General features: G+C 43.7%; 1 protein-coding gene across 3 annotated transcripts in view; it reads right to left on the reverse strand.

The window, feature by feature from the left end:
- IDE (insulin degrading enzyme) overlaps positions 1 to 5,386 on the reverse strand; it is a 108,229-nt gene extending 102,843 nt beyond the window's left edge. For 2 of the 3 annotated variants that reach the window (XM_014785543.2, XM_004427829.3), the window contains exon 1: positions 5,221 to 5,386. In XM_014785543.2, coding sequence (XP_014641029.1) covers positions 5,221 to 5,318 — 98 coding nt within the window. In that variant the 5' untranslated portion in view covers positions 5,319 to 5,386. Of the gene's footprint in view, positions 1 to 4,687; positions 4,859 to 5,220 lie in introns of those variants that run through there. The other variant, XM_014785544.2, reaches the window with a different exon arrangement.
- Positions 5,387 to 13,012: the final 7,626 nt, after the last annotated feature.

Consider the following 13,012-nt stretch of genomic DNA (forward strand, 5'->3'; position numbering starts at 1 on the left):
ACGTCCAAAGATTAGTACTAGGGCATGCCAACAACATGGATTATTTGTGATGGGGGAAAAAGAAATGAAACAACCCAAATGTCCATCAACAACAGAATAGAAAATTAGTAGCATATTCACGCAAGCCTGCCATTCTGCAATGAATGCATACATCTACGTGAATGAATCTCAAAAACAATTTTAAATTAAAAAAAAACAACTCAGATAAGAAAATTTTCCATAAAGGTCAAAAGCAGACAAAACTAAACAATACACTATTTAAGAATATATTCAGATTGATAAAGCTATAAAGAAAATCAAGGGAATTATTATCCAAATATAGGATAACATCACCTCTCCAGGGGAGGGAGAAGGTTGCAATTCGGGAGGAAAGCACAGAGGGCTTCAAAGTTACTGGAAATGTTCTATTTCCTAAACTAGACGGTGGGTACACAAGCATTCATTTTGTTATTCTTCTTTGTCCTATATACTCTGGCATGTATAACATTAAATAATTAAAAGAGTAAAAAAAAATATCAGGCAGCATATGGTTAAATGTCAAATAGATGTTTTCAAATCTCTTTAAACAAGTTGGTTCAGGGCCAGCGCCATGGCTTAGCGGTTAAGTGCGCGCGCTCCGCTGCTGGCGGCCCGGGTTCGGATCCCGGGCGCGCACCGACGCACCGCTTCTCCGGCTGTGCTGGGGCTGCGTCCCACATACAGCAAGGATGTGCAGCTATGACATACAGCTATCTACTGGGGCTTTGGGGGGAAAAATAAATAAATGAATAAAATCTTCAAAAAAAAAAGAAGCACTAAAACAAGTTCGTTCAGAAAAAGAAAAGATAACTGTGTGACCTGTATAATGTCTAAAAACGATGGATTTAGTCATATAAAAAAAGAGGGAAGGGCACTCTAGAATTGGGAATGAACAGGTTATGTACAACAGTTATGTAAATTGGTTATGTACAAGGTTACGTAAATTGGGGAGTCTGACTGGAGAAGAGGAAAGTTAGGTTGAAAAGTTGGGCTAGAGCCAGCCTACAAGATGCCCAAATGCTGGGTCAAGAAGTTAGGACGTGATCTTGAAATAGTGCAGAACCACTGGTAGTGTCTAAGCAAAGACAATGGCATGGGAAAGTGGTAGACTATTAGTAGGATTAATCTAACGCTAAGCATCAACTAATAGGGAGACAGGAGGCTGGAAAAATCAGTTATAAAACTTGTAGGTGTGAGATGTCACAGAAGATGATCATGGCCTGAACTAAGATGGTGATGGAAGATTAGGTTTACTCCAAGAATCTTTAGGATGAAAGACTCAGGAGAGTTTGGTCTTGGGAATAGGCAGTGAGAGAAAAAGAGATTCAAACATTACTCCAATTTTCAAGGTAAACTGAGAAAATGATAACACCAACATACGCAAAACTAGGAAAATCAACAGAGAAAACTAGCTTTGAAGGAAGACCATTCATGCATGCGATAAATATGTCAGGCAGAGTGTGATACCTTCCCCTCAGGGAGCAGCTTGTGAGTCCCACTTTTGTTTTTAACAGTTACAAACACTTAATAGGCAAAGAGAAACTGTTCAGTTTTTTGGGAGGAATAAAAGCTTTTAACTCTATGAGAATGTTATAAGTCCCACCCTTAAAAGAAGAAAGTACTGTGATAAATATATTGAGTTGCTTTTCAAAAAAAATTGAAAGAAGCAACAGAACACAAAACTGGAGATGTTTAGTAAAAGGAGGTACTAGTACAAAGAGGTAAAGGAGCGGAACTATTCACTATTTGACTAAAAGCTCCTTGAGGACTGAATTTATCACTGGCTGTCTTTGCACCTCCCCCAGGGCTGACAGTGAGTCATCAGAATAGACTCGCAAAGGAAAAGAGAAGAGTGAGGGCAGACAGAAGATAACCCAATTAGGAACGCCTTACTTGAGCCTCTAGAAGCCAACATACCCAAAGGATCTAGGAAGAGGATACCTACGGAAGGAGAGTGCTTTAGCCTTGTCACCCCGGCTGAAAGGTAGGCTGATCCTCTGGGTACCTGTTTAGGAGATCTAAAATACCAGCAGGAAAACAGAAAGGAAACCAGTTCTTACGAAAACATACACTGAACTTCTGCTCCCTACACTACTCCCTGGTGAGATTGTCCCCAACTCTAAACTTGAAGGCAGACAGGCAGAATGTAACTTTTTACTGCGTGTGGATTGGGCTAATGCAAATTAAAGATACTCAAGGGCATTCTGTCCCTTTAGACTATTAGAAGTACTTTAAAAGCCTGAATCTTAATAGTTAGTCCCACCTGGCATACCACTGTTTCTCAAGCCTGTAAAACAGAGAAATGCAAAGTAGAGCTGCCTGCAAAGTGAGATGAGTGATGCTCAGGTGTTTGAAGTGGTTGCCAGGGACCGCTATGACCTCCAGGTTCCCCAATAGTCCAGATAATTTCGCACAGCCCCAATTTATCCAGTAGGGCTGAACAGAGGACAACGAGGCTGCTTTTTAAATGGACTGATCTTATACAAATGCTTTAACACCATCTCTTTCTCAAGAGGTTAGAACAGGAATGAATGCCTAAACACAGAAGGAGGCAGTATAATATAACAATTAACTTATAATCAGGCTCAGGTTCCAGACAACAATGGGTTGAAACCCAGCTCTTCCAGTAAAGAGTTATGTAACAGTCTCTAACACATTCTTCCTACTATGTACAGAAGGATTGATTACCTTCCTTAAGATTTGAATATATGGTAGCTTCGGATGTTAGTACAGTCGTCCCTCAGTGTCTGCGGGGAATTGGTTCCAGGACCCCCGCGGATACCAAAATCCGCGGATGTTCAAGTCCCTTAGTCAGTGGCCCTTAGTCCCTTAGTCCTTATCTGCGGTTCCGCATCCACGGGGTCAATCAGCAGCAGATTTTTTTTTTTTGGGGGGGTGAGGAAGATTGGCCCTGGGCTAACATCTGTGCCCATCTTCCTCTACCTTATATGTGGGACGCCTGTCACAGCATGGCTTGATGAGAGGCGCGTAGCTCAGCGCCAGCACCGAACTGCGCACGCCAGTCAGCGGACGCACGCGATCTTAACCATTACGCCACCCGGCCGACCCACAGCTGACCTGAAACAGTATAAGCTGGATTCGCGGATGTGGAACCTGCAGATACCGAGGGCAGCCGACTGTACTTTCCTTCCTAAAACTACGCCTTCATCCCTTTGACTGGACCTGTATTTTCCTTAATAGCCTCAGCCACTAATTTTTAGTGTAGAGCTTCCCAGATGGTTGAGCTCATTCATTATGCTTTGACTCTCCTGAATTTCCGTCTCTGAGAACAACCTTATCTTGAAGGTCTGGTTGTCCAACTCATGTCCTGGACTTCATCAATGAAAGTGGAGAGCAGTGGGAGCAAACTATAGAGAAAATCAAACTGTAAGTAGAACATACAAACCTTTTAGTTGTATAAAACTTAAAACTGATGCTTTCTTTAAAATCACAAATGCTGTACACTGGAGACAATATGGAGCTAAAAATAGCCTGTTAGCAACCAAGGACGAACGAAAAGTGTTCTGACAGAAAGGAGGCACAGGGAAGTACCCTGCCTATGCTCACCACCACCACTTCTCTAAGCTCAGCGATCTTTTTGCATGTTGTAGTGGATTTTGCGGTGTAGGGGGAAATAAAGGAGGGAAAACAAGTTCCACAGAGTCTTCATTTGCATTAGGCCTTCTTAGTGCCATTACAACCATCCTAGCTCAGGCAGTCAAGACTAAATCCCAACCGGTTTCTCTGCCTCCGGTCTCTCCACTCCCTTACATCCTGCACACAGCCACCAAACTAATTTCCTAAACTACCAGTTTCATTAGATCACTCCCCACCTCAAAAACTCTTAATGGCTCCCTATCTACTATTCACTGGAAAAAAGCCCAACTAAAATTCAGAGCCCAGGCTACCATTATCCTCCTTTTATAACACAGGACTTGTTTCCTCCTAATTCCGCCATGGAAATTCTCTAAAGCTCCAACTAGACTAATCTGCTCACTTTCCCCCCAAAACAAACAGACTAACGGGCACACCTAGGCTGGATTACACCCACTCCCTCCCACCCTCCACCCCTTCTGCCTTTCCTTCGGAAGGCCAGCCCAGACCCCCTCCTCTGTCTCTGCCCCGCACTGTGCTCCTGAAGCACACACTGCCCACACTGCCCATCTCTGATCCTGTCCAACATCCTTTTCAGCTGGCTATACTCTCGTGGCATCTCAATCCGCTCCAACCAAGTCCAAGTTCCTTGGCAGGCAGACCACATATTTACACAGAGGGTCTATCACAGTGCCCTGCACTCAGTAGGTCCTAGATATTTTTAAAACCAGAGGAGGGGTTCAAATGATGTATCTAAGTAGAGCAAGACAATACTGCCCATCTTTGCCAACGCCTCTCTATTCACAGTCAAGGGTATTCAGCGTTCGCTACACGGCTGAAAATTTCTAGTATATACGGAGCAGGGAAGTGGAGAGGGCACGCCATCGGATGGCAAAAATCCTGTGTCCCAATCCTGGTTTTTGCCACAATCTCTGCAATTGTGGGGAAATCACACAATCTCTCTGGGCCTCGGTTGTCTCAGGTGTAAAAGGAGGGGAGCTGCTGTGAAGGATTCCAAGGCATCTTTCGGCTCCCAAATGCCCCCCGACAGGAGACCCAACACTCGTCTACTCACTAAGGCGGAGGCAGGCAAACTTTTGCAGTTCCCAACGCAAGCATTTCCAGATAGTAGTGGAAACTCGGTCCCCAGAGGGAAAGGCAGGGCGGAGAGGAAGGCGAGAAGCGGTCTCCCCGGACTCGGATTCCTTTACCCCACCGCAAAGAACGCTCCGCCTCGGCTTCCCGGCCCCTCAGGGGCAGGCTCCCCCGAGAGTCGCGTGGAGCCCGGAGCCGGCCAGGGGTGACTCCGTCCGCGGCCCCCGCACTTGTGACACACGCCCCGTGACCCCAGGTCACAGCCCCCGTCCGCCCTCACCGGCCCGAGGGAAGCCCTCCTCTCCAGGCAAGGCCCCTCGCTCCCGCCCGGCGAGCCGCCCTTCCAGGCCCTGGGGCGGCCTCAGCGCGGCCATCTGGGCCCCAGGCCGGTGGGACGAGCGGCTCGAGGAGCCGCTGCGGCGGCTTTAAGTGCTGAATCACCACTTTGCAACCCGAGCTCCAAACCACCGTGACCCGTGGGCCCCGAGGGCCCGGGCGCTCCGCTCGGCTTACCCACAGAAGCGCTCCGCGGGTGGCCGGCGGGCGCCGGGGACGCAGCGGAAGGTGCTGGGCAGCGCAGGGTGCAACAGCCACGCTAGCCGGTACCGCATACCCCAGCGCAGCCGCCGGGAGCACAGCGGCCGCTTCCTTCTTGCGCCGGGAGCCGGCCCTGCCCACTGCGCATGCTCAGGCCGCCGCGCCGCGCCGCCTCCCGGGAGCCGCCGAGCCGCCACCTCTCCGGGTTTTGCCTGGAGCCGGACGTGGCGGCGACGGCTGGCGGCCCAGGCCTGAGCAAGGGCGGGGGACGGAGTCTGGCCGGGGAGCTGCGGGAGCCCAGCAACCAGGCTTTCCCAGGCGGGGAGGGTCCCGGCTCGGTCACACCGACTGCACATGTGAGGGCGGCGAGGGTATCTGGCTGTGTGTCTGTGGGGGCAGGGGGCTCGTGCATACTGCAAGGGCCATGTTTGCGCCCCCACTGGCTGTCGCCCCCGGCGGTGCAGTTGTTGAAAGAAGCTCCGCCGACGGGAAACGAATCCGCCGCGGCCCGCGGGCTCCCTCTAGAGCGCGGTGGGGACGTGGGCCGCGGGGCTAGGGGAGGGGGAGAAGTTAGACCTCGGGTGTCCGCCAGAGGGAGGCCGGGCCTCGGGGCCAGTTTCCATCGTGGGAAAGCGAGCAACTTTTCAAAGAGCAAGGTGGAAATGGGACAGGCCACAGCAAAACAAAGCTTCCATAGACGTTCAAATCCGGAGTAGAAAATACTACTCTGTACTACTGCTACTATATATTTAAAAAAAAAGAAAGAAAGAAAACCACATATGTATGTAGTACTACTACTATTGTCAGTGTACTTCAGTCATTATTTGTAAGACAAGACTTTTGTCCTTTATGGCTTTATGGTGTTTTGCATCCAAGAAAACCTAATAACTGTTCTGTATCTGACTTTCCAGCGCATTATTTTACCAGAGGTCTTAAGAAAAAATGCAGTTAGGGATAGTGACTCCCTAGCTTAAGTGCTTTTAGGTTTCTGATGTGGCAGGCTGAAGACTGCAGCCAAAAACTGCTCTGAGTCCTATTATTGCTTCAAATGGGAATTTAGGAGGAGAATCCCTTAATCAAGTGGATGCTTCATCAAAGAGGTACTGGGGATCTTTTTTACAATGCAGTTTCAGCTAAAGGCAAACCTTGGATGGGTGAAAACTGAGGTACCAGAGTCTCCTAGTACAGTGTAAGGTAAAATTCCACCGTATTACATTCTAGCCCCAACCCACCTGTATTAGTTTCCTGTGGCTGCCATAACAAATTACCACAAACTTAGTGGCTTACAACAACAGAAGTTTTTTCTCTCATAGTCTGGAGGCTAGAAGCCCCAAATCAAGATGTTGATACGGCTGCACTCCCTACAGAGGATCTTAGGGGAGAATCTGTTCTTTGCCTCTTCCAGCTTTTGCTAGATGCCAGCTTCCTTGGCCTGTGGCCACATCACTCCAGTCTCTGTCTCTGTTGCCTTCTTTTTTATGTGTGTTTTCTTCTTTTGTCTCTTATAAGGGCATTTGTCATTGGATTTAGGGCACAACCAGGTAATCCAGGATGATCTCATCTCATCCTTAATTCATCTGCAAAGACACTTTTTCTAAATAATATAACACTTATAGTCTCCTGGGATTAGGATGTGGATATATTTGTTTTAGGGCCACCACTCAACCCACTCCCCCAGCTTTCCAGCCTCTATCCCTGCCCTTCACCAACTCCAGTTCACACAGCTGTCACAGCCAATTGATGTTTACAATAATACTAACTTGTCAGTGCTCTAGCAACTTTCAAGCCCTGTTCAAATGGCATTGCCTTTACGAAACTTTCCTTCATTTCCATTCCTCACATACCCTATTGGAAGTAACCACTCTCTGATCTGAGCTGCCAGAGTAGTTTGCCACTCTCTAAAGGTGCTTATTTGAATCTTAACCTTCCATACCCTTAAGAAGCAGTAGATTAGGAAGGATATCTTAGTCATTTTTGTGTTTCGCCTGGCAGCAAGCATAGTGCTTAGTTAATGCTCGCCAAATGCATGTTTGCTGAATCTGATTAAGCCTCTAGAGGTAACTGCCATTTATAGGACATACAGGAGACAAACATGTTAAATCACACCATAAGGATACAATCAGCAAAATTTAGAATATTTGGAACACTGCAGGACAAATGGCCCTATTTCTTCGACAAATAAATTGCATAATAGAAAGAAGAGGAGGGATAAACCTACAGATTAAAGGGGACTTAGAATTGACAAGCTATGACAAGCTGTTTATAAAATTTTATATGAAAATGCAAAGGGCCAGGAAGACCCAAGCCAATCTTGAAGAAGAATCTGGAACACTTAACACTACCAAATATTAAGAGTTACTATTAAGCTATAGCAATTCAGATAATATGGTAGTGGCATGAGGGCAGACAAATAAGCCATGGAAAACTGGTAGTGTTTATTAAAACTGCACATGCACATGCTATGACCCAGCAATTCCACTTCTAGCTATATACCCGACAGAAATGTGAACATACATCTATGAAAATACAGGTACTAGAATGTTCACAGCAGCACAATTAATAGTAGTCCCCAACTGGGAACAATCCAAATGCCCCTCAACAGTAAAATGCACAGGAAAAATGAACTGAGAAATAGTCACACAGTGGAATACTAAACAGCAATGAAAATTAACAAACAAAAATTATGCTCAATAGTATGGATGAATCTTACCAACGTGGTGAAAGAAGCCTGACCCAAAAGAGTATATACTGTAGAGTCCATTTATATAAAGTTGAAAACCAAGCAAAACTAATCTATAGTATTAGAAGTTGGGTTAGTGGTCACCCTGGGGGTGGCAGTGACTGAAAGGGAGAATAAAGGGGGCTTTTGGGGTGTGTTTTGTGTGAGTGTGTTCAGTTTTTGAAAATTGATTGAACTGTATACTTATTATTTATTTTTCTTTTTGTTTACAATACTTCAATAAAATCTTCAAATGAAAATAATCTTCAAAAATGCAAAACAAAAAAAGATAGAGACATATTAACCAAATGAAATATTTGGTTCTTGTTTGAATCCTGATTTGAACAAACCCATTGTGAAAAAGAAACATTTGTGAGACAATCAGAAAAGTAAGAACACTGACTAGATTAGATATTTGATGATATTAAGTAATTATGTTAATTTAGTGGCTGCGGCTTTTTTTTTTTTTTGAGTCCTTTGATACATATACTGAAATAATATGATGCCTGGGATTTGGTTCAGAATAATTTAGAGGAAGATGTGGGAAGAGGGGGAAGTACAGATAAACCAATATTGGCCATGAGCTGATAATTATTGAAGCCGGGTAATGGATGCCTGGGAGGTTTATTATACTATTCTCTTTGATTTTGTACATGTTTGAAATTTTCCATGATAAAAAGTTTTATAATGTGTGTTAGTTTTAAGTACAGTACTATAGTAATAAAATACCTAAAAGCAACATGAATTTTTAAAAATCTTTATAGATAAGTGATTTATTAATTATAAATTTGTTAAGAATTTTCCTAAATGATTCATACTTGCTAGTCCTTAAAGGTAAATTTGAGTCACTTTATGGACAGTACTTGAAATATTAATGTAAAAATCTATAATTCATATTTTCCACAGTTAAGACTACTCTTGATTACCCATTCAACGAATATGGGCCCAAGCCTTGCTTTAGATGTTGAGGACACACCAGAAAAAAGAGCAACCAGGTTTCTATTATTATGGAGTTTACACTATGGTGAGGGAGAGAAACAAGTAAATTAGTACTTATATGAAGTAATTATATGTAATTAAAATAATGTTAGGATAACCAAGGTAGATATTCCTGCTGTCCAGCTTAACCCAAGTAACAGTTCTGGAACTTTCCCTCCATCATCACTACTGCCCCTCTGGGTGGGAAGGTGGCAAAGATCTCACCATCTGTATTCAGGGAGCTGATGCGTGTCCTGAGCTGTTGACAACAGGAGTGTGCAAATGGTACAGTTTAGGAGGAAGCTCAGCAAAAGCTCAGAGCATAGGGTTCAGTGTTTGGGCTCCCCAGGCAGCTGCCGATGGATAGCCAGCTTTTGTGCCCCTTCTCAGGAGGTAACTCTCCAACAGATCTTATACTGGGATTCCCCTCCCTCTATCCCTTTTTTCAATTTTTTATAGCCCCTGACGTCCATCTGATTCTTCCTCTTGCCTTCCTTTCTCTCCACCCAATGTCCCAGCCAGGAGTTTCTCAGCTAGAGTTTGAAAGCTATGGGTGGGCAGTCATCTGCTTCTCCCTCTGTCACTGTCTTGTTTAGGGCTCTTCTCTTCCCTTAAGAGCCTGGTTTGAAAGTTCCAAACACTGAATATTGTTTTTTTCTTTTTGCATTCCTGCTATAAGGACCCTAATTCTCCTAGATGCCTTTGGTTTTTAGGAAAGGGTCCTAAGGTATGACAAGGAAAGACAAACCTGGAGAGTAAAATTTCAACATCTTCTTTTGCTATGTGGAGAAAGAAATACATGGAGTTTTGTGAGAGAGTTTGGACGCCACTCCAGATGGAGTGATTGGGGAAGGTCTCTTTGAGGAAGTGACATTTAAGTTGTTACTTGAAAGGTAAGAGGAAGCCAGTTATAAGAACAGGTGAGGGAAGGACTCCAGACAGTGGAAGCATCAATCACAAAGGTTTGGGGCAGGGAGAGTCTGGCATGTTCCGGGATCTGACAGAATGCCAGAGAACCGGAAATTTCTTCTTTCCCTTTCTCTCCCAACTATTCTTTACTACTGAGATTCTTCTATTAAAACACTAAAAACAGTAACCAAAATTTGGATTTGGGGAAACTCAATACTTAAGCATTTTGTGATTGTTCTTTACAGGTTTATGAACACTTCATGAACTGTGTTTTTCCCTCAGTTTATAAGCACAATGCAGACATACTTACTATTTGTTGTCTTTGGCGTTCATACCCACAGACATACAATAATAGAACCTAACATGATTCTAGCAGCTATGGAAAAAGACAGCTAAAGTCAAGTACTCCTCAACTATTTACTAAAGAATTGCACAGATGTTGCTCAAGAGCCTCAAAAGATCAAACAAATAAAAATGTTTATGAAGAATTTTTAGGGCTAGGAAGAATGCTTAAGTTATGTTAAATAAAAATTCAGGATGTAAAACTACATATTTAATTATTATTTCAATTATTAAAAATATACATATAGAGGGGCCAGCCCAGTGGCGCAAGTGGTTAAGTGCACGTGCTCTGCTGCAGCGGCCTGGGGTTCGCCAGTTCGGATCCCGGGCGCACACCGATGCACCGCTTGTCGAGCCATGCTGTAGCAGCGTCCCATATAAAGTAGAGGAAGATGGGCATGGATGTTAGCCCAGGGCCCATCTTCCTCAGCAAAAAGAGGAGGATTGGCAGATGTTAGCTCAGGGCCAATCTTCCTCACGAAAAAAAATATATGTATACATGCAGGCAATTGGAAAGAAGTACATCAAAATATTAATAGTAATCACTAGGTGGTGGGAATCTCTTATCCACATATAGGAGTTCTAGAAAGAAAGAATAGAAAAAATGAGTGGAAATGTTCAATGAATAATTCAAAAACATTTCCCAGAACTGAAGGAAATGAGTTGCCAGACTGAAAGGATTCACCAAATGCTCAGCTCAATGGATGAAAATAGATGCACACTAAGGCATATCATTGTAGAATTTCAGCACACAGAAGTGAAAGAGCAGATTGTTTAAGGTTCCAGAGAGAGAGAGAAAAAAAAAAGGCCACATACAAATGATCAAGGATCAGAATGGCTTTGGACTTCTCAGCAGCAGCAGCACTTAGAAAACACTGTCCTCAAAATTCTGGGGCAAAAATGCCCTTGCTCTAATGGTGGCACAAAAGTAGCAGAGTTCCCAGTCTTTAGGGGCTACTTGCCGTTGCACAATAGGCATCTCAGAAGTAACCCATATGAATCAGAGCCTGGAGGGCTCTCCCCACATTTTGCTCTGTGTGAAACCCATGGACCTTTGCACATCCCAGACTGTGAGTGTTGGGGGGATCTGCAATAATAAAGGCTGAAGCTTCCAGGTGGAACGGGAACTTGGGGTCACGTTTAATATAATTTAAATAAAATAGAGCAATATGAGGGCCAGCCCTGTGGCTTAGCGGTTACGTGCACACGCTCCGCTACTGGTGGCAGGGGTTCGGATCCCGGGCACGCACCGGTGCACCACTTGTCCGGCCATGCTGAGGCCGTGTCCCACATACAGCAACTAGAAGGATGTGCAGCTATGACATACAACTATCTACTGGGGCTTTGGGGGAAAAGAAAATAAATAAATAAATAAATAAAAATTAAAAAAAAATAGAGTAATATGATATTTCTTACACCACCCAAGATTGTGGTTGCAAAATCATATGTGCTATAGTAGTTATTAGTCAGGATAAGTTTTAAGGACATAAAAATTATAGTAATAATCATAGGTATAAACTAATTACTACAGAAAATCAAATATTGGTGAGCTGGTGGATTATATAAAACACTAAGTTCTTCAGATTACTAATAACTTCCAAAAGGTTTTGAATAGAAAGTCCAAGATACTAGCAAACATTTGCCATCCTTCAATTATTCTTTTTTTTTTAAAGATTTTTTTTTCCCCAAGGCCCCAGTGCATAGTTGTGTATCCTAGTTGTAGGTCTCTCTAGCTCTTCTATGTGGGATGCTGCCTCAGCATGGCTTGATGAGCAGTGAGTCGGTCCACACCCAAGACCCGAACCGGCAAACCCCGGGCCCTGAAGTGGAACGCACAAACCCAACCGCTACGCCACTGGGCCGGCCCCTCAATTATTCTTCAAAAATGCCTAGCTCCTTGCTTGGAAGGAAATACAGGGAGAACAAAACACAAATTTATATTTCAATACCATATAATTCTGCACTAGGATAGTAGGATGCTTATTAAAAATGCTTTTCTTTGTTGTCAAGGTAAAAATAAAGCTCTGTGAAATAACTAGAAGCACATTTTTTTCAAGGTTTTAAAGACTTTATTTTTTTAAGAGCAGTTTTAGGTTCACAGCAAAATTGAGTGGAAGGCACAGAGATATCCCATATACTCCCTGCCCCTACACATGCATGGCCTCCCCCATTATCAACATCCCCCACAAGAGAGAGAAATTTATTACAATTGATGAACCTACATTGACACATCACTACTACCTAAAGTGCATAGTTTACATTCAGGTTCACTCTTGTGTTGTACATTCTACGGGTTTGGACAAATGTATAATGACATGCTTCCACCATTATAGTATAATAGTATTTTCACTGCCCTAAAAATCCTCTGTGTGCCTATTCATCCCTCCTTCCCCTCTAACCCCTGGCAACCACTGATCTTTTTGCTGTCTTCATAGTTTTGCCTTTTCCAGAATGTCATATTGTTGAAATCATACAGTATGTAGCCTTGTCAGATTGGCTTCTTTCATTCAGTAATATGTGTTTAAGTTTCCTCCATGTCTTTTCATGGCTTGATAGCTCATTTCTTTTTAGTGCTGAATAATATTCACTTCTCTGGATGTACCACAGTTTATTTACCTATTCATCTCCTGAAAGGACATCTTGATAGCTTTCAAGTTTTGGCAATTGTGAATAAAGCTGCTATAAGCATCCATGTGCAGGTTTTTGTGTAGACATAAGTTTTCTACTTCTTTGGGCATATACCAAGGAGTGTGATTGCTGGATCACATGTTAGGAGTATGTTTAGTTTTATAAGAAACCACCAAACTTTCTTCCAAATTG

The sequence above is a fragment of the Ceratotherium simum genome, chromosome 6 (genome assembly GCF_057802395.1).
Source record: "Ceratotherium simum simum isolate JZ-2026a chromosome 6, ASM5780239v1, whole genome shotgun sequence".
NCBI lineage: Eukaryota > Metazoa > Chordata > Mammalia > Perissodactyla > Rhinocerotidae > Ceratotherium > Ceratotherium simum.